Source organism: Dama dama, chromosome 13, assembly GCF_033118175.1.
Source record: "Dama dama isolate Ldn47 chromosome 13, ASM3311817v1, whole genome shotgun sequence".
NCBI classification, from domain to species: domain Eukaryota; kingdom Metazoa; phylum Chordata; class Mammalia; order Artiodactyla; family Cervidae; genus Dama; species Dama dama.
This window is the reverse complement of record NC_083693.1, coordinates 53,703,137-53,729,477: the sequence shown is the minus strand read 5'-3', so window position 1 is coordinate 53,729,477 and position 26,341 is coordinate 53,703,137. Positions and strand designations below refer to the sequence as shown.

At 37.9% G+C, this 26,341-nt stretch overlaps 2 protein-coding genes across 5 annotated transcripts in view; one reads left to right on the top strand and one right to left on the bottom strand.

Annotated features, from left to right (window-relative positions):
- The window catches only part of RALGAPA1 (Ral GTPase activating protein catalytic subunit alpha 1), a 204,245-nt gene extending 182,680 nt beyond the window's left edge, over nt 1-21,565 (top strand). For 3 of the 4 annotated variants that reach the window (XM_061159178.1, XM_061159181.1, XM_061159180.1), the window contains 2 exons: nt 11,334-11,458; nt 20,213-21,565. In XM_061159178.1, the coding sequence (XP_061015161.1) occupies nt 11,334-11,458; nt 20,213-20,361 (274 nt within the window). In that variant the 3' untranslated portion in view covers nt 20,362-21,565. Of the gene's footprint in view, nt 1-11,333; nt 11,459-12,062; nt 12,094-20,212 lie in introns of all 4 variants that reach the window. The other variant, XM_061159179.1, reaches the window with a different exon arrangement.
- A 2,057-nt stretch (nt 21,566-23,622) lies between these two features.
- On the bottom strand, nt 23,623-25,254 carry INSM2 (INSM transcriptional repressor 2). Its single transcript, XM_061159671.1, has one exon. The coding sequence runs from the start codon at nt 25,252-25,254 to the stop codon at nt 23,623-23,625; it is 1,632 nt and encodes a 543-aa protein (XP_061015654.1).
- Between the last annotated feature and the right edge of the window lie 1,087 nt (nt 25,255-26,341).

Genomic DNA, 26,341 nt, shown 5'->3' with positions numbered 1-26,341 from the left:
TGAGATTATCCATATGAAGCACTAAGCAGCGTGTCTGCCATGTAGCAAGAGCTCAGAAAATGTGCTTTTACATACTATTATACTTTAACATGTTGTTGACAGATGAAGTATTTTTATCCTTTTCTGATAGGAAAAGAAAGCACTACCAACATCTTACCTGTTTTGTCACATCCAGCATGACAGTATGGTCCACATATGGTCCAATCTAGATATCATAGTATACCAGAAAGAAAATAGAAAACTATCAGGTGATTGTCCAACTTTTCCCTAAAAACAACAAAACTTGAAGTTTCTCTACTTCTGTATCTTTACTAACTTCTGACCTATGCTAGAAAGGAACTTTTTCTCTATTAAACCCTTATGTTGTTGATATTAGTGACAAAGATGCACTAGTGTGCCTCTGTTGTTATTAAGTATACCTATTACATAATGTGTAAGTTTTATTCTAGTCTTTTTTTAACTATAAAAAATAGTCGTAGATTCAGATGCTATTTGGGGATTTCAGAGAGCAAAGAATGAAGGATGTAAAGCTGAAATTACTCTAACCTTGTTTAATGAAGGAATTGCAGTGCTTTTAATCCGTTAATTTCCTTTTTTACTAAATATAAGGAATTTTGCTGTTGAATTTTTAATAACTCAATAATGGAATTAAAATTAAACTATGGATCACAGATCTCCTCATTTTCTTCTAACCGCCTTTCCTCTCAAACACTAGAATACAGCCTATTTAAATCTTAACTTTTGCTTGCCAAACCACTGTTACCGTCCATCTGTTCATGCCAATTGTAAAGAAGGTTCGGTTTTTAGTGAAGCTTTGCATTTCACATAAGGTATGTGAAGTGAAATTTCACAAGGGACATGATGGATCCTGATTCTTAGTGATAAACCTTTGGGGCCATCAGGGTTGGCATATGGTCCAGTATGATATGAAGGCTTGGGTTCCCTGGCTTCACTTCTTTGGCGTGAAGCTGATAAAACCTGGCTCTTGAGTATTATTTCACTGGACACCAATCATGGGCAGCAGGAACTGCCCATTTAACTCTCTGTGGGAAGGAAGCCCAGAGAGCATTCACAATGGTACCATTGTCGAGTTGCAAACTGCTCTGAACAGCTTGACGGCACTAGGGAGGAGGGGAAGGGGTTGCTTTACTAATTGCTGTTGAGAAAAAGAGAAGCAGCAAAAATAGCTGTTGTGGAACTGATGTTTCTGCATTTACTTATTCTCTCTTGATAAAGGTGTTGATTTTTCTTTAGCACATACCTGCTATCAAAAAGAAAGCAAATAAATACATTTAAGCAACCACCTGTAGTAATTCTCAACAGCCCTTGAGATTATAGCAGAGCAAAAGTCAGTTTTCCTTTATGATGTTTTTATGTTTAAATGAAATGAAAATAATGTTTTGTAATCTTGATAGAAACTTAAAATAAGGGAAAGTGGGTTAAAACCACCAAAGTTTATACATCACATAAGATTAGAAACAAGTTTGGTTTAATTTCCTTTACTGTGTGCTTTAACAATTCCCGAATATCATCTGAATATATATAAGCTATACTGATACAGAAATATGAATCAATTTTATGTGTAACAGTCGCAAATGCTAAAATAATCCACTAAGCAAATCTTAAGGTTAGAGACTAGATTTATCATTTAAATGAGTAGGTGATGCCTGTTTCAGTCACTCATGATTGTCTTTCTCTCCTTGAATTCTGTTTTGGATATCTTTTTTAAAAGTGAGGCAGTGTATGCTGTAGTATTTGTATAAACACCACTCTAGGTCTTTCCATTTTCTTCTGGTCAGTCTAATCAAGCAGTTGGAGGTTCTCATGCATAAAAACAATGATCTACAACTTAAAAAAATATTAAAAGCTTATTTCAGCCCCCAAGATCCTGACCCCACAATATATTTCCATAGATGATTCTTTTTTTTCCAACAGAAATTAAGTTGACTAAATTATACTGCAGTTTTGTAATTTATGCAACGTGTCCTTTCAAAGGATCAGGGAGAGTTATTTTAAGAAAAGTTTTTCAGTCTATAGATTTTTAAATTTTTGATGTTCTTGCTAAACTGAGGGAAAATCAAATGCATGTTTTATAAAATTAGTAACATTCTGTAAAATTTAACTAGTATTCATGTCTCATATCCGCTTAAATTATTTTAGTAAATGAGCACCCAGTGCAATATTTCAAAAACAGTAATTCATTGAATACCCATTTTTCCTTTTACTACAGAATAGATTATAGTTAAGTCAAGATTAATGGGTAGATTTTAATGTTAAAGTCCTGTCTCTGAGCCTATTATTCCCTGGGGGCATATAGTGCATTAGTTTAAGCCAATATATTGTTTATCATAGATTCTATGACACTTTCTTAAATGATGGTTTGCTGTACCCTGTAACTATTTACCATGATAATAAATCACGTTTTGTACTCCCAATAATTATAGCATTTAAACAGAATCTTAATTAAGTTAGTGCACATTTAGGTAGAGATAACACTTAAGTAATTGTACACTGTAAAATTTCACTTAGTTATTTTTTTCCTTTTTTGCAGTCTTCTGACATAACCCAAGTTTAGTATGTATTCCGAACACATTGATTTCCTTAACTTAATGTACTGATACTTTTGTTCCTAAAAGGAAAAACAAGTGATTGTTTCTAATTTTCCCCAATATTTTAAAAACTCTTAATACTTAGTAGTTCTGAAGCAGTTCTCTGGTGACTGTGAAAGTCTTATTATTACTTAATGATAATATTTTCAAGCAGATCTTACTGAGAATGAGAGTACAAAATTTTAATTTCATTAAATTTGAAATCCAAGTAACTTAGTTTTTCTTTTAGATGATTTGGTTTATACAACTTTCATGAAAGTGAAACATATACATATTTGATGATGTTAGTGCTTTTTAGAAGCTGCCAATGATTATTGGATTACTAAATCAGGAAGGATTTTCAGAACCTTTAGGTAGGTTTAAATTTTTAATCCTATTTGCTTAAGGTTAATCTTTTCAAGTGTGTTTACATATATTTTGTTATATAGAATTGGGTTTATCAACTTTTTACTTAATGTTTTCATTTAATAATTGACTGATTTATGAGCAATTATATATGGTCCAAATTTTATACAACTCCAGCTTTCAATAGCAGGCCTCTCCTCACAGTGCCTTAGCACCTGTTATGGATTTTGAGTCATCTGGCAGCCCATGGGACGTAGAGAAAGAAGTACCAGGTGTCTTGCCTGTCTCCTAATTGAGACGCAGTGAAAACAATATAGACTTGGCAGTATGGTTAAAAGGATGGATTAAAGCCCAGCTTTGTCTACTCTGACAAATCACAGCTTTTCCTTCATGGTGTAGATAGTATCAACTACTAAAGAATTTCATCAATATTAGACATCATAAAAATCATACACAATTATTTGTCATAACCTGTTGTGGATTTTCAGAATTTCTGTTAAATAAACAATTCTAAGATTCATACTGTTTATGGAGGAGAATTTTATTTTTACTGCATATGAACTAGACTCCATGTTTCTTAAAGAAATTAGTTGCCGTAGGAAAGAAATGGAGTGTTAATTTACTAGATCTTTATAAAGTAAGCAATATAGCTTACTTTTATAAAGGAGCAGTGCCTTTTAGTCTATGGGATACTTGATTGCCCTGTATATTTCAGGAAAGTATGCCACTTTACTCCTGATGATAATAGTCATGAGATCCTTGAGTTGTACTACAAAATGTATCTACCTATGTACTATATCTCAATAAAATTTTAATTTTCCATTATGTTTTCAAGATCCTATAATGATACTGCTTCAGAATGTTTGAAAATATCTCGTGGCCTTTTAGAACTGAAAAGCCAAATGTGGTTTATTTTCTCATTTTTTAGATCATGCTATAGATTTTTACTATACTACATATGAGATTCAACTATATAAACAAACATTTTTTGAAAACTGCCAATCTTAGAAGTTAAGCTAATAGTCATTGTGTCATCCCTGAGCTGATTAAAATGCCTTTTATACTTTTTTTTTTTTTTCCATCTAAAATTCATACCATTGAGATTATAGAAAGAGCACTGGACTCTTAAATGATCAGGGTTCTAGTCCCAACTCTACCAATCAGTCAACAGCTTTGTTTTTCTGAGCAAATCTTTATATTCTCCTTCAAGGCAAAGCTTATTGTTGAATAAGCATTTTGCTGAGTTTCCTGAAATTAATGTTGGTAGATCTTTATTGTATCCTTCCTCAAGTTCTGACTTGTCCTAAAATATTCTCCATAAATGATGCCTTAGGATCAGTCCTCTCAAGATTGCCTTTTTAAAACCTTAAATATTTAAATTCCCAAGTATTTTTTTCAAGGATATTTTTTACCTCTCTTCTTAACGGTGTACAGAGCAGTTTTGGATAACTGCCTAAAATGATTTTGAAAATACCTTTCATCTGATTTTATCTATAGAGATATTCCCAGTTTCTTCCCTTTTCTCCCTTCATTGCAGATGGCCACTTGAATGATAAGAAGTAGAATTGATGAAAAATTTTTTAATTTCTTAAAAAAAAAATCCCAACCAATGGGACAAAATGTTTATTTCAGTGCCAAATTGTAATGAGTTGTGATTATGTTGAACATTATGGCATTTCTTCTATAGGCAATTATTTTATGTTAATATCAGCTTTCTTTTAATGTTACACCTTACATAGGTATACATGGTGCTTTACTCACTTCTTTCAAAAAAGGTCGGCTGGCTCAAGGATAGGGGTAGAACCAAAGTCTTCCTTGTAAGTGAGATTCAAACTGTCTCTAAATTCAATCCTAGGAAGGTCCCAACTATATTTGCCCCAAGGGGGTTTGTCTCTGGAGAGCCTAATTGGGATTAGAGGAAGCAGGCTCTCTGCATAAGTGAAGTCGCTCAGTCATGTCTTACTTTTCACGACCCCATGGACTGTAGCCTACCAGGCTCCTCCGTCCATGTGGTTTTTCAGCCAGAAACACTGGAGTGGGTTGCCATTTCCTTCTCCAGGGTATCTTCCCAACCCAGGGATTGAACCCGTGTCTCCCGCATTGTAGGCAAACACTTTACCGTCTGAGCCACCAGGGAAGTCCGCAGGCTCCTAATCAATTATCAAACTAACTTTATTCATTCCTTCTATAGTTTATAGACAGTCAAGGCGTACTGCTGGGTCTTGTGCTAGGTGCTGGAGACATTAAGATAAAAAGGCGTGGCCTCCACCCTCAGACATTAGTCTCCCACTAGCTTATTAGAAGAACAGGCATGAAGAAAGAGGCACACTTGGTGCCTAACAGCTGGCTCTGGAGAGCAGGAAGAGGCCTCGATTCGTGGCATTTACTGAGTTCCATGATGTGAAGACTCCCACCAGAGTCAATATCAAGCTACCAACCATCTCGCAAACTTTGTAAATAATGTAGGTGGTAGTCGCAAAAAAAACTTTAAGTCACTATGCAAAAGCCTTTCTCTTCCTGCAATTACCATTCTTGGAATTTTCTATAGAGAGAAGGCAGACGAAATTCCTAACTGGTAAAGCAGCAAAGAAAGCACATTCATGTGAATGTGGGCAGGTGCTAACTGAATTAGGAATTTCAGAATGGGCCTTGAATCTCTGAGGCTGTGCTGTCGAGCACAGATATAGACACTTCATACTTCGCCTTTGCTCAAAAAGGAGTCAGTAGGGTTTTTGTTTGTTTTGGAAAGAAAGCATTAAACTTGAATTTAAGAGGCTATTAGTTAGGCAATGATAGGCCTTTGATGTCTGCTTATAATTTTCATTAACACCTTTTTATGAAAAGTTATACTTTATATTCGTTCTTACGTACTACATGTGTACACATATATACAAACACATACATATACATACACAAATTTCAATTTCTTTGAAACTAGTCACAAATTACATTGGACGTATAAATCCCCTGATTACACTGTATTATTAAGAAAATTATTGTGGAGAATGAAAGGTGGTTGCTTCTTTAAAACCAAATCTACCTTTTAAAAAATATTACCTTTTGTCTGTTTTTCCTATACATTAGTAAAGTTGAAATAAGTGGCACTAATTAACTGTTTACCATCTCTTTTCTTCATATTCTGTTTTCTCATGAGAAATCAATTTTCTCAGAATAACTCAGAAGTTCCTCTTGTACTTACCATAGACAAGTTTTATCAAAGCGTTCTTGCAAATGAATGCATGTATATTTCTTAAACTGATACTGAAAAGTGTCCACATGGAGACAACACTTGCTAGTTATTAGGTTGGTGCAAACATAATTGTGGTTTCTGACTGTGAATTTTAAATCATTATAGCTAGGCTCAAACGGATCTTTATTAGTCAAAATAAAAACCATTACAATCCACATTTTTTACTAATAAGAAATAAGTTGGTTTATTCCTATAGCATAAAAATCTGTTTTTTGGGGATTCGATGAACTCTTGGAAAGAATTTCTCTGCATTCTGCTGGTTGTGGAAGCATTTTCCCTGCAAGAAACTGTAGAGATTCTTGAAGTGGTCGTTGGTAAGAGGTCAGGTGAATATGGCGGATGAGGCAAAACTTAATGGCCCAATTCATTCAACTTTTGAAGCGTCGGTGGTGTGACACACGCTTGGGCGTTGTCATGGAGAATTGGGCCCTTTCTGTTGATCAGTGCTGGCTGCAGTTGTTGCAGTTTTTAGTGCATCTCATTGATTTGCTGAGCATACTTCTCAGTTATAATGGCTTCACTGGGATTCAGAAAGCTGTAGTGGATCAGATGGGCAGCAGACCACCAGTGACCATGACCTTTTTTTGGTGCAAGTTTTGCTTTGGGAAGTGTTTTGGAGCTGCTTCTTGGTCTCACCACACTAAGTTGGGCATTGCCAGTTGTATAAAATCCACTTTTTGTTGCATGTCACAGTCTGATCAAGAAATGCTTCATATGTTGTTGCATAGAATAAGAGAAGACAGCACTTCGAAACAATGTTTTTATTTCTGGTCAACTCCTGAGGCACCCACTTATCTAACTTTTTCATCTTTCCAATTTGCTTCAAATGCCAAAAGACCATAGAATGGTTGATGTTGAGTTCTTCCGCAGCTTCTCATGTAGTTGTAATAGGACCACCCTCAATGGTCTCTCTCAAATGATCATTGTCAGCTTCAGATGGCCAGCTACTACACTCCTCACCTTCAGGCCTCGCGTCTCCTTTGCAAAACTTCTTGAACCACCACTGCACACTGTACATTCGTTAGCAGTTCCTGGGTCAAATGAGCTGTTGATGTTGCGAGTTGTCTCTGCTGCTTTACGACTGATTTTGAACTCAAATAAGAAAATTGCTCGAAATTACTTTTGATCTAACATTATTTCCATAGTCTAAAATAAATGTAAACAGCAAGTAATAAGCCATTAGCAAAAAAAAAGGCGAGAATTGCAAATTAAAATGATGTATAACATAACCACATTAATTTAGAATGTGTTCCAGTATCAAATGGCAAATTTCAACAATACAAAAACCGTAGTTACTTTTGCACCAACCTGATACAAGGACTTGAGTCAAAGGTCAAAATAACTGTTTTTAACATTCAGATTAAAATGTGGCACAGAGAATTCATGCATCTCTTTCCAGGAGTGGGCTGAAATTGAACCCTAGTTTCATGACAGCTGATCTTGATCCAGTGACAGAGGGCCATTATTTATTATTTCATATGTAAGTTTAAAATCAAAAGTAGTTACTTAAAATGAATACTGATGTTAACATTGTGTTAATGAAGTACAGATTGGGTTTAAACTATTTATTTATACTATAAAAAATATTTAGTTCCTTTTTCTTATTTTTAGAATGGGTAATACTCCTTCCCCCCATTTCTGCTTTTGCCGAAAGTAGAAGGAAAGGAGGATTAGTGGATAATTATATTGCTGTGATTGCAGCACCTGTGTGTTATTTCTTTTGATTGGCTAGTTCTGTATTAAAGATTCCTACCAGACAAAAGTCTCCTTCATCAAATGGCTTTTTACTAGCTAGTTTTGGCTTCGGTTGTTTTAGATTTGCAACAAAAACTGTCTTAATTCAACTTAGACTTGTACTTTTAAGTTTTACTCTGAATTTGTAAGTATGCCATCACCTTTTTAGCATCTCACCCATTTCATTTGTAATTTCAATGCCAATGGCAACATACAATTGCAGTAGGAATATAGCTTGAATTGTTATTATCCATCAGGTTTGTGTAGGCCACTCAATTTGTAGGTACTAATAACTCTTCCCTAGAGAGCTGCCTTTTAAGGAATAAGTGGGTAACCTATTTTAAGGACATATAGGAATTAACTCTTTTGGATTATGGTTACCATTGCAGATGCTAACGTCACTGTTTAGAACTTTATAATCATCTTAGTCACAAAAGGCTCCTTTTTCATGGACTCAGGATTATGGTTTAAGTACTTCGAGTTCAGTATATCACCTTAATATATGTTTTCCAAAGTAAAAGGAGAAAAGATGTAAGTACATAGATTGGGTTGCTTTGATATTATTGTTTGTGCTTTTTTTATTTGACTATAGCAAACTTGGAAAATTAGAAAGAATTTAGCTTTTAGAATGTGGTTTACTGTAGTCTACTGTTACTAAGCTAACAGTATTTTCTGAAAATAATCCCCCAAAAGTAAACTGCAGACATCACCATTACAGTTTTTCATTTAAATTCAACCATCAGTGATTGTTTTCCTTCACTCTGCCACCTATACTTGAACTTTAAAAATTATTTAGTAAGGATTATTACCTCTAATGATTTTTTTTTGCAATTTTATTAAATACATCATGTGGTTTTTCTATAAAATGAATACATTATGTCTAGATAATTTTAGTTTGTATAGTTTTATTATTGAAGTTTCTTGAGAGTTTTATGAATCTCCTTTTATATAGTGAAATAGAATTACACCCCAAAATGTATCTTCTCTAGATATTCATTTCTTGTCCAAATAAATTTTACTACTTTGGAAGTATTCTGCTTGCTTTAGAAATACTAAATTTGCTTTCTCTCTGCCTAATTTTTGTGTAAACTCTAAATATAATAAGATAAAGTAAAATATTTCATTTATAGGCCCTCTGAAAGTAGAGCATTTTAAAAGCAGGTAGGTGTCTCCACCCTACTTTTCATGAAGCATTTTACCCATTCAAGCAGACTTTTAAAAACAGCTTGTTTTGATAGCAGACTGTTCTCCTGTGGGCCTTCAGCCTTTGCTTCCTGGCAGCACCTTTGGTGCGAAAAGAGAGTGATCAATTGGGAGACTATCAGTGCCAGCATGCATAGCGTGATAAGTTAACACACCACTGGGAATTTCTAGGGCCCACCAAGATACTTCACTTCTAATGTGCTAACAAGCTCATTTTTCTACCTCTTGCCTCTTCAGTTATTTTTTTTCTCAGAAGAGCTTAGAAGTTGAGTGCATCAGGCATAATGAAAAGCTCTGTAGGAGGGAGAAGCAATAACCCCATTTTTCCCTTTTCAGCCAAATAGAAAATTAGTTTCTGGTAATACACAAAGGCCAGTATTTTTTGTACAAGGGGCACTGCTGTGAATCAAAGGACTCTATTAACTGCAGAAAATTCGGCAGCTGTGAATCTCCCCCAATGAAAAAAGTACTTTCCAACAAGTTGTGAGATATGTGGTATTATTTAGATTGAACCATCAGTTTCATCCCCTTTCATTTATAACCATATACTCTCTTTTAAAAGTGTGCTATGTTACTTTTCTGGGTTAACACTCAAAAATGTCTGCATGATCCTTCTATAAAATCCTTACTGCTGATCATTTTAATATAGCATCTTTTCCTGTTGCTACCCATTGCAGGAGTGAAATTATTTTGAAGTTCAGTCTCAGAAGTGAAAATAACAGATTACAAGGAATTGGAATTAAGATTATTTGAATATTTGATACATAAAATGTAATATAAGAGATTACTCAAGTCATTTAGATGGCAAAAGACATCACAGTCGTAAGTCAAGTGCATAATGAATATAGACTTAACTTTGTTTAATAATGCCTCGTAAATATAACTGGCTATGGGATCTCCCACTGAATTAACATTTTAAATTATCTTCCTCTCAAAATTTTTTCTTGGTCTTGATTATAGACCTGGTCTACAGTTTAAAGAACTGAAGGACAAAAATTGAATTGCAATTTTAAAAAGAAAGAATAATGAATTTTGAGGGTAAAATATTAAAATGGGTTTTAGGGAAAATTCAATGAATAGGGAAGAAAAAATAGGCAGATTTTTATTATCTTTCATACTTATTTATATGTTTTATGTAAAGCCTGCAAACATAGCACACCGAGTACAGCAGGAAAACTTTGAAAAGTTGTAGAAGAAAGGTTAACGGATTTCTCAGTTCAGGAACTGTACGACATGAAGTCAGCGTGTGAGTTTTTCCTGATAATTGTATGTTGCTGCCTGCTGCTCTGCATTTTGACAGCCATTTCCATAGTTGCTTTCGTGAACAACAGAAATATTCTCTCTCTTTCTCGCCTTCTCTGTGCTAACAGCACAATCAGGCCTGCTGAAACAGGAAGCCTGGAGTGGGTTGTTCAAAAGCAACAACACTTCAAGGTACTGGTTGCTTGTCAATAATATCAGAGAAGAAAATGCGGTGAAAGGGAAGTACAGTATTTTTTCTGTCAGTGTCAGTGCCCTGTAGACGCTTTTGTTAGACAGTATTTAGGAGTCCTGTGGACTCTTTGCAAATATTCCTGCCTGTTTCAGTGTTATAATTGACTACGTATTTTTTTCTGACATACAGATTCAACTGTGTATTTATCTTAACTGCATGGAGTTATTCAAGGATTACAGCAACAGTAGTCTTCCATTCAAAATGAGAACAATTCTTGGGAAAATGCAGGGATTTAGAAAAAGAAGAAGATATGCAGGAATTTTTCACAATAAATCATTGCAAATGAAAAATAGAATTTCAGACATAGTATTTTAAGCAGCATTATAATATTTATCATGTGGCTTTTCAGAGTACATCTGCAGATCAAAGCTGCTTAACGAGACAAGATGAGCCTAGGCGGCCCTGGTAGCAGTTGAATCCTCTTCCAAGTAAACTGTTAACCTTTCTTTCTTCCAACAGTTTACTGTTAGTTATATTCTAATAAATGTATCCCTGTTAAGCTACCAGGTATAGTGGTGTCCGGAAGAGTAAACTTATGTTAACAGCTACATTTTTTTACTCTTTGTGATATGCAAGAATAGTTGGCGAATATATTTATCAAGAAGTAATGGCTTAGAAGTGATAGGCCTTTTTGAGCAGATCTGTTCTTTTCTGATGTAAGCTGCACTTAAGTTCAACCTTAACTGAAGGAAATCAGCTATGAGGAGAGAGCACGGTATCTGCAAACGATTGTCCAGCACCATTTAGAACCAACGACATTTGAAGATTTTGCAGCACAGGTTTTTTCTCCAGCTCCCTACCATCATTTACCATCTGATGCCGGTAAGGTTAAAAGCAAGTATTAGTTACTGGTCATTATTCGAACTTGAAATGCAATACCCTTTTGTTCTGAGAAAAAAAACAAAACTCTTAATGAAAAACTTACTTGACTACAATTCCAGTCATTGAAGTATAGATATTTTTCATCATTATTTTCATATTTGGCCTATAAATTTGATTTATACTTTCTTTTACCTAAATACAGTTCCTTTAAACATCAACGGTCTTCATTAAAAACACATACACTACATTTTATCTTAGCTAAAGGGCAGTAACAATTATGTTTCACAGAATCATTGCTGAAGTATCTGCAAAAGAAACACAGTTGAGCAGGCACTCTTAGATTTGGAGGATCAAATTTTATGGCCAAGAATATTGCCTTATCATCTCTGATTTTACAAATAAAGTTAAAATAACTGATCTAGATTTAGAAGTACTTAACAGAGTAAATTATTTGTAATATTTGAAGATTATAAGAGGGTACTGCATTTTTACAATTAACTAATTTTTAAGAAATCAGTAAGAAAATAAATGACTCATGGCCTTCCTATCTGTAATACTTTGCACTCCTTATGATTGTTTCATTTATTTTATTTTCCCTCTTTAGATCATTAAATATCAGTTCTGTTTATCTGAAGGTAAGACAAAGTGTCACACAAAACACCCTTTGTTCTTCCCCCATTTCCTTTTTTAAAAATTAGCAAGCACTAAGCTTGTAACTCAGTTAATAAGCAAACTTAACACTGCCCTGGTTCATACTAAACATTTCAGAAATTGTCACTAAATTTCTTCCAGAATTATACTTACTAACCTAGGTCTGCATGAAACACTAACATTGGTTCTGGGATAAAAATAACTAATAATAGAACCCTTGGTTGAAGTTAGTTACACCTTGTTGTATTGACCTTTTTATTTCTCAGCATGAAAAAGTAGTCCTACTGAACTGAAATGGTGTGTCTGTATTTTGTAATGTGTTGCATTGTTATTGGATATCCTCTCTCATCAAATAGTTATTGTTGTGTGCCTTACACTGTACTAGGCACCTGAAATACAAAAACTATTTTAATGATGCTCAAGGGAAGCAGGAAAAAAGAATACAGTATACTTGAAATTTATTATAACAAGCCTTCAAATTCTCTTTATACTATATAAGTTTTCTTTGTATTAAATAAGTTTAACAGGCACAGTACTTTTCTGGACTAATTGGCTTGAAAAAAGTAACAATAATTCTCAATTGAGGTTTAGTCTGTGAAATTAAAGTTTCAATTCCTGTCACCATTTAATTGACCATTATAAAAATAATTTTACAAAGAAACTTGGAGCCCTTTCAATTAATAATATAAAATACCTAACAAAGAGAAAATTATATTAGACTGGGTTCAATCTTTTGAAAGATTTAAAAAGTCTTAAGGTTTGCTTCGGTGGATTGACACTATCTGAAATTACTCAGCTTGGCATTAAGAAAGATGGTAAAAGAAAGATACTAAAACTAATGAACAACAAAGTAAAAACTAGTTAAGTATACCTGGATATTTCATTTTTAATAGAATATCTGATAAAATATCAGACTACATTATTGAAATAGACATGAACACTTTTGTGTATCATAGTTGAACCATAAGTTTCACAAGTGAAAATATTGATAAGACCATGTTCAGACTAACTTCTCCCCTTAAATGTATACAGGCTGTCGGGTTTTATGTTGTAGTTGTTTATTAGCTGGAGTCCTTCATATTCCTGTTCTTAATGTTTTTCTTATATTTTATATATTATCCTGCACATTTGACCAGATACATAATATGGGAAGTAAGTAGTATTCTCACTTTCTGAGACTTGAGGTAAAGGATGATGATGCAGCAGCCAACTCAAGGCTCTTTGGTTAATTTGGGGGTGAGGGGGTTGTGGCTGGTCTTAGTCGCAGCTTGCAGGATCTAGTTCCTCAACCAGGGATTCGAATGAACCCTGTCCCCCACATTAGAAGAAACCCAGAGGTCCAAGCCACTGGACCACCAGCAAAGTCCCTGGTTAGTTTTTTTTCTAATTGTCTTTGCTTTTAGGAACCATTAGAAACATGACCTTGAATTTTTTTTAAAAGGTCTTTTTACCTGTAAATAACTTTTCCAGTATTACTGAACACATTTTTATGCTTTTTTACAGACTTGAATAGTTATGAAAGATAAAATTTTTATCAGAGTAGTTTTAAGGTGGTTTTTTAATGTGGACCATTTTTAAAGTCTTTATTGAATTTGTTATAATATTGTTTCTGTTTTGTGTTAGATTTTTTGAGCGCAAGGCATGTGGGGTTTTAGCTCCCCGACCAGGGGTGGAGCCCACACACCTACACTGGAAAGTGAAGTCTTCGCCCCTGGACCCCCAGAGAGACCCCATAGTGGTTTTCAACTCAACACAATAATATAAAAAAGGAAACATTTACCCGTTTACAGTAGCAAAAACATAATGACATCTGAAGAATGATTCTTTGCCCCAATCAGCGCAGATTTTGATTTTCCTGTCACAAACCAACTCATACATGCAGAACTCCCTTTAAAGTTATAAGTTAAAGTATAGAGAGAAGACATGGACCACATAATAGCCATATGGACCTGACTTATGGTTTGTAAAAATTGCATAGTAGTGTGAAGATTTTTAGGTTCATTATTACTTTTTAATATAATGAAAAAATTGATTTGCTACACTAAGGAAATGGCATTCAGAACTGCAATAGAGAATCAATTCAGATAGCCTATGCATACCACATCTATATAAACTAATACTAATCAATACAATAAATTGAAATTATGTTTTAAAGGAATACAAGAATGATAATCATATAAAGGATATAATTCTGTTCCTTCTAGCCAAACCTGTAATATAATTCTATTCAGTAGAATAGTGAAAAAATACTACTATAAGTGTACTTAACTTGGCTCAAGCTTATTTAATACCTACTTCCTGTATAACAGTAATTTATCAGTTGTGATGACATTGAAATCCAAGGAGGATTTTTCTAGGTAATTTATAGTATTATTTAAATAGACATGAAAAACATTTTTGGTGTATCATAGTTGATCCATAAATTTCATAACTATATTTTCTCAAAATGGACTCTGTCTGTGGCAGTAGACTGATACTTAAGGGAAATTATTTTTATCCCTAAGGTCATTGAGGGAGATATCGTGATGTCACACATTGTTGATCTTCCATAACCACATTAAAACATTATTAGATTTTTCATGTCCTTTATTTAAAAAAAAAATTACAGGAAAAAAAAAAATCCCTTTATCTTTGTCAGGCATGTGTGTGGAAAATATCAAAAGTTTTACAGTGACCTTCTTTTTTAACATCTTAATATTCATGAACACCTCTCCTCTAGCTCTGAACTTTGAAATTACTCCTCTTCCTGGTCAGATTATATTGGCAGTTCAAAATCCTGATATTTTCCCCTAATGTCATATTATCTTCTCAAAGTAGCTCTTGTCTTTTCTCCCCCACTTCAGGTCTTTTCCAGTGTTACGTTTTTTTACTATCATCAGCCATAAGTATTTTTGAATACATTCTGTTAGTAGCATATCTAGAGTTACCTCTAATACTCTATTATTTCAGTTGAACTAGTATTAGATACCTCCCTTTGGATTTGTTTCTCTACAGATTGTTAGAAATTTTAGTATTTTAAAAAGTAAAGGGTTGATTGGTATTTGACTCCCTCTCACTTGCACATATATACATACATATATACATACACACACACATATACATGTACAGTTGACCTTTGAACAACATGGGTTTGAACTGCAACAGGTCCACTTACACATGCATTTTTTTTCAGTAGCAAATATTACAGTACTGCACAATATTAGATTGGTTGACTCCATGAATGCAGAACCACAGAATCAGAGGAACAAGAACTACCTACCTATAGGGAGAACTGCATATATAGAGGGCTGACTATAAGTTACAGGCACATTACATAGAGAGTTGACACCCCTAATCCCCACATTCAAAGGTCAACCATATATACACATAAATATATGTATATCTACATATACATACCACTTTGTATAATTACCTTTAGAAAACATATAGGTTCCTAAGTAAATATTCTAAAAATAAGTAATAAGATTCAAATAATCCAAATAGTGATTAAGAAGACCTACAGTAGAATCTAATCTTTCTTCATTCCAACCTCAGTTTTGCTATTAATTCATAAAATCTATATTGCCACATGTAGATGAGACAGTATCACAATTGTCAGACCCATCTCTTTGAATCTTTCAATGGAATGAATCATCAAAATTTAGCCATTAAAAGTTTTCTCCTTTTCCCAGACTTTGAAATGATCTAGAAGAAAAGATTTTAGCTTTTCAGAAGATAGTTATTTTATATATATGCTAAGTATTATTTGTGAATGCCAATAGAAAATCAGCTGCCTTTGACATATAAGCTATATGTTTGTTTACTGTGTTTTTAAAAACAAATTCCTAATGATATTTATTTATCAGTAGGTTAGCCTCAAAAGCAGCCAAATATATTCTAAGTATTTTGAACTTAGAAATTTGGCTTGTATGTTGACCAAGAAGCAGATAATATTAATCTTAAATAAAGTCCATTAACCTTTAATAACAATAATTACTAGGTTCAGTTTTCACATAGACCAGTCATTCAGATATAAAATTTGTGTAATGAAAATAACAATAATTGAACAATCACTGTGCATCCTCTCATTGAATCTCCTATGAGATGAAAACCAAAAAAGTTTACCCAGTCACCTGATAGTCAGAGTCTGACTTCAGAGTGCACGGTCTTGACTACTATAATTATTAATTTAGTCTAAATATTTTCAGTCCCTTCTTGATATTGAGGGAGGAGAGAAATTGCCCAGTAACCTGTCATGTTTGCAAATTAGAGTTTGTTAAAAATTTTTATTTTGAAGGCTCTACTTTTCCATCCATTGAAAAATCTTCATTATTTTTTATATAGTTTTAAGGTTGCTGTGGGCAAACTATGGGCTTTGGAAGTCAGACTGATCTGGATTTAAATCCTAGTTCTGCTGTTTATTATCTCCATGAACTCAGATGAATTCATTTATCCTAAACTGGCGTGCTGCGATTCATGGGGTCGCAAACAGTCGGACACGACCAAGCGACTGAAACCCAGTTTTCCCATTTGTAAGGAGATAAAATATGACAAGTTTAGACTGATATGTTCTCAGTCTGCAATAATGGTAGTTCTTGAATATCTTAATAAGAAACCTCATGTTTGCCTGTATTTCTGTGTTGTTTTATTTTAAATTACGTGTTAACTTTATGACATTCAGTGGTGCGTCCACACTAATCTTAACCACATATCTACTCCTTTAACAATATTAAAGCAGTAAGATTATTTGGGTAATCTGTTCTTTAACAAAGGTTATATTTTGTAGGAATATTAACATAAAAGTGGATAAATTCTCTATTTTCCCCCAAACTAAATGGTTATGTTCTCCACATTTTACCAATTAACATTTTGTTATTGGTCATTTTCTTCAAAAACTATTTCTAGTTTCTATCCCGTCTTTTCTAATCTTCATCTGTTTTGATTTAAAGTCTGTTAAGTTTTGCTCTTATTGTAGTTTTATTGTATACCTGCTATATGTCAGGGTCTTTGCATTTGTAGGCATTCATTCCCACAACTTTGGAATACAGCTAGTATTGTCTCCATTTTACAAATAAGAAAGCTGTCTCAGGTTAGTTTGCCCAGTATCCAGCAAACTAAACTTGTCATTTAACTTAGGTCTGTCTAACCCATGCCTGTGCTGTTTCTAACATGACGCTACCGCTTAGTTCAATATTATTTAGAATTGCTTTCAAAGTCACAATATTTTTAAAGGCATCATTTAGTAGCTCCAGTAACTTTAGCAGTTTTAAATGGGTCATATCTGTCAGCAAGTAGTATAATCAAAGCCACAACAAATAACGATCCATTAAGTGCCCTTTTATAATCTTTATAGATCCCCAAAGTCATATTCTTCATGTTGCTTGTAATAAAGTTCATTGTAATCAGTGTACAAAATATGAATCAATATATTGTACCATCAAGATACAGACACCAGTCTGTGTGAGTACTGTAAAAACATTAGTAATAGATACATTTTATAAAGCATAGGAGCATATACTTTTTAAACTTGATACTTGAGAATATGTTACTGATAGAGATAAGTCAGTATTCTTTATGACTCAGGTGACATAAGTCAATACTTAAAGTAGGATGTGAAATGAAGTGCAAGTATCACATTATTCTTTAAATCTAAAACTGAGCTCTATCCACCATCGATTATTTATGGAATTTGGGTATGCTGAGTATCCAGCACAAACATCATTTGCTAAAACGTGAGGAGGTCCTAATAGCTCTATACCACACACACACTAAAAAGTCCGATTTGACTCAGTTGACTGAAAGGGGTTTCACCTTGAAGGCAGTAAGGGGGATGTAGAGGAATTGCTGTTTTTGAAAAAAAAAAATGTTCTTTGAATTTGGCATACTCTAAGCAGCGTTCCTTTCTGTGATGATGGAAATGTTCTGTGTCTGCACTGTCCATTAGGGTTGCCACTAACCACTTGTGACAGCTAAACAATTTAAAAGATGCTCCTTTGTATCAAGGAGCCAAATGTTAAATTTTCACTTAATTAACTGTAATGTGGCTATGGCTACCATGTTGGACAGTACAGCCCGAGAGAATCTATGATTGAGTGATTAGGATAACCTGCCACCAGTACAATGAACACTTTAAAAGGTAGATGTTTATAGAATTTCTCATAGACCTTTTTTTTCTTTTCTTTTTTCCTATTTGAACTTGTTTTGTTAGTGGGTAAGTATAACATTTGAATGTACAAGCATTTGTCCATTGTGAAACTTCATCACCCTAACACATTGCATGCCCGATTGTATTTCATAATAAAAACCTGATTTCTGTCTTCTCGGCTCCTTTGTTAACACCTGTAAAATTCTGCACTATGTCGCTCATATCTGTTATCTGTCTTCTCTTTTGTTTTCTCACTTCTGCTCGCTACTCCATTTCTTCATTCACAACAAAGAAAGAAATGCAGTGATAGTTCTCTTCCTCCCAAAACCTCCACTAGAAAACATTGGCCATCTCAAGGTAAACAGACATGGGAAGGCCTCTCATGACTGGCCGGAAATAAGTATGCATTACCCGAAAAGCATGAGCTACTGCTCTTCACCTTCCTTCTGCCATCTGTCTGCAGTGCTCCCCTAGAAAGGGCCATGGATTCATATTCTGTAAGATTTCCAGTATGGGTCCAGTATGAACCAGTTCAGATCTTTGGGAAGAGTAAAGGCGAACAGAAGTACATGTCCTTCTTGTATTTTGAAGGCCAACCTCATTTCAGTTAGAAAAGAAAGAATGTTGGAGAAGTTACTTTGAAAAAGAGGGCAATTTACCTGAATTAGGATTAGTGATAAAATATTTTTTCCTTGACAATATACTTGTTTTTCCTTGACAATATATACTTGTTCTTCCTTGACAATATATACTTGTTCTTGAGTATACTATTTGACCTTGAAAACACTTCGAAGTGTTCTACAGAGATACATTCTTAATTTTCTAAGACATCTCAGTAGGATCTGTACCCCTTATAGAACAGTTTTGTTTCCTTATAAATATTCATAACTTAAACTTAGGCACAAGTGTTTCATTATATGGAAGTAGTGGTATCAGTATTCCCAAGCTCAGGGTGTCAGTGAGGAGCTCCAGTGGCTAACAGATGTGCCAGAAGTTTCCTACAGAGTAAGGAGCTGGGTCAGTTGAAACCTGCAGCTTGTGTCATGTACCTTTGTTTGTGACACACATAATATAAAGGAAACCTGGATTAAAGTGCCTAAAAATATACAGAATTTTTAAAATTTTGTTATTTGAAGATTTTTTTGTTTATTCAGGGGTTTTAATTTTTAATGAAATATTTGAGTGCCTATAGTATGCAAAGTTCTGTAGTACTGCTGTAAATTAGAGAATCATAATTCATAGAAATAACATGCAAAGGTGAAGAACTGCTTTGTACATGATATGAAGAATTTTCCAATTTTGCTTCTTTTAAATATTTAAATCTACTGACTCTACTGGTAACTACAGAAGTTTAAGAAAACAAGAGCATTACTTATCTCTTCTAAATTGAGACATTTTGAGAGAGTGGCTTTTTCTTTTTGAACTGACTTTCAGATGAGAGATCTTGTCCTCACCCTCCTCCCCCCCCGGAATTTATCTTGTTCCTTCTTAAAACAAATTTAACTTCCTAGCATGTTTAATTGTCTCATACTACTAAGTTCCTTCTGGGAACGTTTGGTGCTGTTTTATTTTCCAGTTTGAGCAGTGAAGGCCCTTTTGTTGATTATATTCTGTACCCGAGAGATAGGAATGGGTCCTTCTCACCTGCTTCTTAAGCCCTCACATGCATGCTGATGGTGCTTTGGATCCCTGTCCTTTCTGTCCCAAAGATCTTGCTTCCCATTGCTTCTTCTGGGGAGCTCTCTGGTTGGTTCTGGTTCTGGAAATAATAATTGGTGTTTTCTGGCTACTATGATGACATGAGCCCACCAGATCACTGGGTTTTAAATAAAATACTAGTAGACTGTTGTAACAAGCAAATCTGGGGCTTGCTCTTTCCTCTCAAAAGGCCTCATTAAGGTCTTTGGATCTCTAGCAGAGAAGTTACTCTTGTAGGAGAGCCAGAGGATTTGCACTAATGCGCTTGCTGTTTCCCACAGGCTCCTACCCAGAGATCCTACCCAGTGAAACTCCCACAGCGGCGCAGGTAGACGGGGCCGACCTGGCCTCTCCAATGTCTCCTCGAACGAGCAAAAGCCGCATGTCCATGAAGCTGCGTCGCTCCTCTGGCTCCGCCAATAAGTCCTAAGGAGACAGCAGCCTGGCAGTGGCCACCAGTAGCCACCTTAGCATGAACATGGCGTTAACCCTTCCAGGCTTTGTGTTTGCCGTAATATGCATGTTCCTTCCTGAACATTTATTTTAGAAAACACTGGATTTCAATAATTTGTAACTTAGTATTTTAGATTTGGGTTGTTTATTCCGTTGGTTTTTTCCCCCACACTCCAAGCTGCCATATGAGGGAGGAAGGGGTGAAGCTTTATTCTACACCCTTTACCTTCCCTCGATAATTATGTCTAAGTAGTTTTACTTTCAATTTCATAATTAACTTTGAGCCAAAATATAATTGGACAGATAGCCTCATGATTTTATCATGCCCCATTACAACTTTATGGCTCAGTAAATATATAATTTTTTAATAAATGTACATCTTTAAACATTTGTAAAGTTGTGGCAAAAGTTGCAGATTTGTTAATACACTTGATGTGTATGGATTATTTATGTTATCAAAATAAACCACTTAAAATAAATGGTCTTTTAGCATCTCAAGTTCCAGCTGAAATAATTTTAGCATTACCTTTTTCTTCCCAAAGCAGTGTCTCATTTCTTGGCTGTGCAGCAGGTGATGCCATGACATATCTAATAACCAGAAAAATCACTGTGCTGAACTCTGATTCATGTTTAGCTTCCAAATATTTTTCTAGTGTTTTGCTTTTTAAATGGTATCACTGTTAAATGCCACTTCTGTTTTGAGATTATGGCCCCTTATTATTGGCTGCTGGACCCTGGTATATCTATGTTCTTTCTTAAGTACCAAAAAGGGAAGAATGAGGTGGGGTGGGTAGAAAAAAAAAAAAAAAAGAAAACTTTTCTAAGTGTGTGGCTTAAATTATGTGTACTATTTTAAAAGAAAAGGGAACATGACCCAGGAGTCTAAATTAATCTAATATAGTTAATATTGAACATGCAGGTGCAGGTTGGTATACATTCCACCCTCCAGAAATATTTTCCTACAGTAGATAAGCTGCTCACATTTTGCTCACATTTTTTTTTTGAACGAGCATCTCCTAAAGAAATATGTAGCATGACATTGGTACTAACTGCATGTGTAAATACATCATATCGGCAAACTATAAAATATAAATTATGTATCATCATTCATGTAGTATCTACAAATTTGTAACAGTGGAAAAAAGATGGTATTTAATAATACAATAAAAATATTCTTATCATTTTGTGTTCATGAGTGGTCTTATATTTTTTCAGATTTAATAAGCAGGGCCATAAAGCATAAACCTAGGTTTATCTTAGCTAATCATGAAAAATGAATTTTAATTCTCTTCTTTGGATACACCCCAGTTTATTTCTCAGAGATCCTAACCACAGTTACTAAAAATAGAGTTTTCAGTTTCATAGCCTCTCGCCAGAAACTTCCTCCAATGCACTTGGTTAAAGCATCTGTTTATCTCACCCTCATGCTTCTTTACTTAAATTTTACTTTTTTTGGTAATATATATTCAGGAACAAAACTTTTTACAGTTTGTAAAGGAAGCTTTCAGAGTTCCTATGCACTTAAAATTTTGATTTCCTTATAAATAAAAACAAATTCCTATGAAACTATGTAGAAAACAAACTAAAATTCCCGTTAAAGCTTATATAAAGGATAAACATGGATAGAGAGAGCCCTGGGAACAAGATTAAACAATATAGACAGTTTCCCACAACCAAAGTGAAGAACTGCAAAAAAGATAAAATAACCTACTTACAAATTTCTATAGTGCTTTTCCTTTAAAAAAGAACAAGTTAATGGTTTCATAATATGTAACAAATTGAAAATACTAACGTAAAAATACTGAAATTAATTAGCACAGTTAACATTTTGCTCATCTTCAAATAAACTATTCACTAACTTTGAAAAAGAAGAAAATATTTAAAATATTTTCTGTTGACATTTTTGGGTGGTAAAGTATCTTTAATATTTGAAGAATAGTACATATCCCTTGCTTTTTGGAGTTCAGTCTATGCAGCCATACTTCCAAGGAAAATCTCCCATTTATGCACCATTATAATCATTTACAAAATATAATTTCTCTTTGTATTCTGACTAAGTGGGTCACCAAGATTACTGGCTTTGGGGAGATGAGAAGTGTGGCATTTAGAAACAGGCTGTGTTCAATGGGATTCTTTAGACAAACACAGAACACAACAAAGCACCAGCTATGTACATTTATTTGGTGGTAAGCATCTTACAAATATGGGCTACCTGTCCAGCAGTACTCAGCCAGTGTTCCAAACTCTGGCTATTAGGGCACAGGTACAGAATGCATGCTAAATATGGTTTACAAAAAGAAATTCAAAGCCAGGTTGCTGCTGAAATATTGAATGAATTGCTATTCATTTTCATAGTGGGTTATAAGTATTAACATCTTCCTTAAGCTGAACATATTGTCATATATAATACACATTATAAGATTTACAACAGAAGCATTCAAACAAGTTGGATGAAACCCTACTAAAACAAACTTTAAGAAATGAGTTCTCTATTTCCCAAAAGCTTATATTAAAGGTTCCTGAATACTGCACACAAAAGGGCTAGAGATGAGAACCTGGGAGGGGTCTCAACTCCTTTCAGTAAGAGGTGTTATTCCCCACCTCCAGACACTAGCTTCAGAGTGGACTAAGCATTGAGAAAAGGAAAGTGTACAAGGAGATCTCCACATCACCCAAAAGTTCGCAAACATCTTACATTTCCTGCCCACAGACACTGGTCTTGTATTTCCCACCCACCCAATGTAAGTTTGGCACCAATCACATAACTTTTAATTCACAGAATATACAGTGCAAGACATCTGACCCTATTGAGACAGAAACTACAGAGGCGCTTGCAATGGCTAGAGGAAAAAAAAAAAAAAGGACCTCCACTTTTGGTAGCTAGAATTCTTTGTAGAGACATGGCACGCACTCACTGCGACTTTCCATAGGAATTACAAGTCATATAGGATTCGTTGGGGTCTCCAGAGTTTGGTGGGGGCGGGGAGAATCCTATCTTGTGAGGAAGATTTAAAGCTGACAATTCTTGACCGGGAACGCTTATACCATATACATACCTGCTCTAGAGAGAGATTTTACATTTCTCTGTCCGCTCCTCGGGCGGAACATTGACACTATTTAGAGTTTCAAGTGGGAAAATAAGGAAAGAGGGTAAACTCGCAAGTTGAAGGAAACCCCACAGAAATCCCCAGGATCGTTTCCTCCGCGGCCCACCTTACAGCCTTCCTCGTCTCAGCCCTCAGCAGCCCGGCCGCAGCGGCATCTGCAGCAGCAGTACCTGCCGACTTTCTGAGGGGTGGCACTTACTGATGTGTCGGGTCAGCCCCGGGGAGCTAAAAAAAGTGGACGGGCAGTGCTTGCACGAGAAAATCTGCTGAGCACTCCCGTCGGATGCCCCGCCTGGGTTCGGCGCATCGGGAGGCGCCCCGGCCAGAGCGGGCAGGAGCAGCTCGTCGCGGACCGCATGCCACAGCCGGTGTTTGTCCCTGATGTCTGCCGACGGGAAGTGCGCCCCGCACAGCGGGCAAGCGAAGGCCAGGGGGCCGCCGCGTTCCGAGCCAAAGCCGGCCCCGAGCGCGCGGGCCGAGCCCGCCTCGTGAGTGCCCAGGTGCTTGCGCAGATAGGCTTGGCGACGGAACTTTTTGTGGCAATATGGGCACACGAAGATCTCGGGTCCCCCGACACCACTAGCACTGCTGGGCTCAGGCACCCGGCGCCCCAACAGCCCCGCCGAATAAGGGAGCGGAGGCTCGGGGTGGGACAGCACCTGGAGGCCGGGCTGCGAGGCGCTGTCCTGGTGCTGCTCCTCCCCGGAGCTGTCCCTGGCCCGCGGGTGCTGATCTGCAGTTCGCTCCGCCCGGCTGTTCTCCTTCCCCTCGGCCAGGAAACATGCAACAGTCCTGGAATCCGGGGAGGACGACGACGGGGGCAGCTTCCCGTCGGCCGAGGAGATCGTGGCTGCATTGGCCGCTGCGGGACGTGGTCTGTGCCAGCGACGATGGGAGGCGAGGTTCGCAGGGCAGCTGAAGACCTTGTCGCACTCGGGACAGCGGTACTCGACGCGCACGATGCGGGAGCAGCGGTGCTGAGCCAGCGCGAAGGGGTCTGCGTATTGCTCCTTGCATAGCTGGCAGATGAACTCCCCCAGCGGCGTGCGGCTGCCCCCGGGGCCCCGGGACGGCGCCCCGGGCTCCTCCTCCTTGATCTTCAGGCCCAGAACAGGGGACGTGGTGACTTCATCGGCGAAGCTCAACTTCCTCATGGCCTTTGGCTTCTTGACTCCGGCGGCCGCGGGCCCAGATGCGCAGCCCGAAGGAGCCTTGGCGCGGCGGTCGCCGCCGGTGGCCCGCTTAAGGGGCGCGGGGTCCGGATGGAGCGCGGGCTCCGGGAACGGTGCCCGGAGCGGCAGCAGGAACTGCTCCCCCGAGGTCGGTGCAGCTGCTGGTGCCACCGAGCAGGAGAAAGAGGCCACGGCGGCAGCGCCCCCGGGGAAGGACTCAGCAGAGACGGGTGAGCTGAGGCAGCGCTCCAGGAACGCCCGGCGCAGTTCCACACCCGCCGGCTTCGTGGGGCTGGGGCTGGGCCCCGGACCCTCCCTACCATCCGCCCGCCACTCCACACCTTCCCGCCCGCCCGCCGCTGGGCTCACCCTAGCCGCCCGACAGGATGACCCTGACAGTTCACGGGCCGCCTCCTCCTCCAGAGTTGGGGGTGCCTCCCGCTCCACACCGGGCTGAGGGGCACTGGAAGCCTCCTCGGGGAAGGGCGGCGCCCCGGGAGGTTCCAGAAGCGGGAAGACCCGCTCGGCTAGGCGCACTCGGTAAGAGCCGCCCGTCCGTTTAGTTCTCTTTACCAGAAAGCCCCTAGGCATGATGGAGTCGGAGCGCTCAGGGGCAAAGAGTGACAGGGGCGCCGCGGGGTCTGCGAGAGGGCGAGCACCGCTGCTGCCAGAGCTTCGCCGCGGCCGTCATGCGTCCGCCGCCTTTATAGCTGCGACGCGGGCCGGGGGGCCGCCGGGTCGCCTTCGGGCTGGACCAGCCAATCAGGAGTGGGAACGGGCGCGGGGGCGGGGCTTTCACGCGACTGGGCTCGCGCGGGTCAGCCAGGCGGGAGGCGGCGCGGGCCCGGCTTAGCTGCTCCTCCTCCCTGCCGCCCACCGGGTGAAGACACTAGAAGGTTAAGTGCGGAGTGTGAGGAAGCTCGGCGCTCCCTGCCTCAGCGGCCTCCAGGGGCCGTCTGGGGTGCCGGGCGGAGAGGCCACCTCACAGCGCCCTCCTTGCGGGCGGGACTCCGCTGCCCCCGCGTGGGGGAGGCTGATGGAAAGCCACCTCCCTCCCCCCCCCACTTTGCGGGAGCAGAGCTGAGAAGAAGGGCGCCGGGCCGCAGGTGCCGGGGAGGCGACGGGGTGGGTGTCAGCCGGCGAACGGGTTAACGTCCTCTGCTGGTATCGAGCTGATGAGAAGCTGCGACAGAGCGGCAGGGCGGCTGACTCCACCGCCCTGTGCCTACACTTGACGGTGGGAGCACGTCTGCCATCCAGTATCGATCGAGGCTGCGCGCGTCTGTGATACTATGAGAATTCATCTGGGAAGAAGGGCTCTCAGTGCGGGAGAGCGTGCGTGCTGGCAAGCCTCTGGAGCTCAGGACGCCAGCAGGTTTCTGGGCCCCGGTCCTCGGGGCTTATGAATGCCTCCTCCCCATGGGAATAGGAGCGGGGAGGGGAACACAGGATCTAATTTTCGACTGTCCTCAGATAAAGTGCTTTCTCTGTTCGCACCTTCCACTTGTACTACCCAGAGACATGATAGTGCCTAACTGAACTGTTTAGCATGGAGTAGATTGAGAAATACTGGTGGAATCAGGATTTCTTCTGCTCCCCTTGTGTAAGAGATACTTGGCCAAAGATGTGCTATGGACCTTTAAAAACTCAATACATTTTCATCCAACACTGTTTTCAG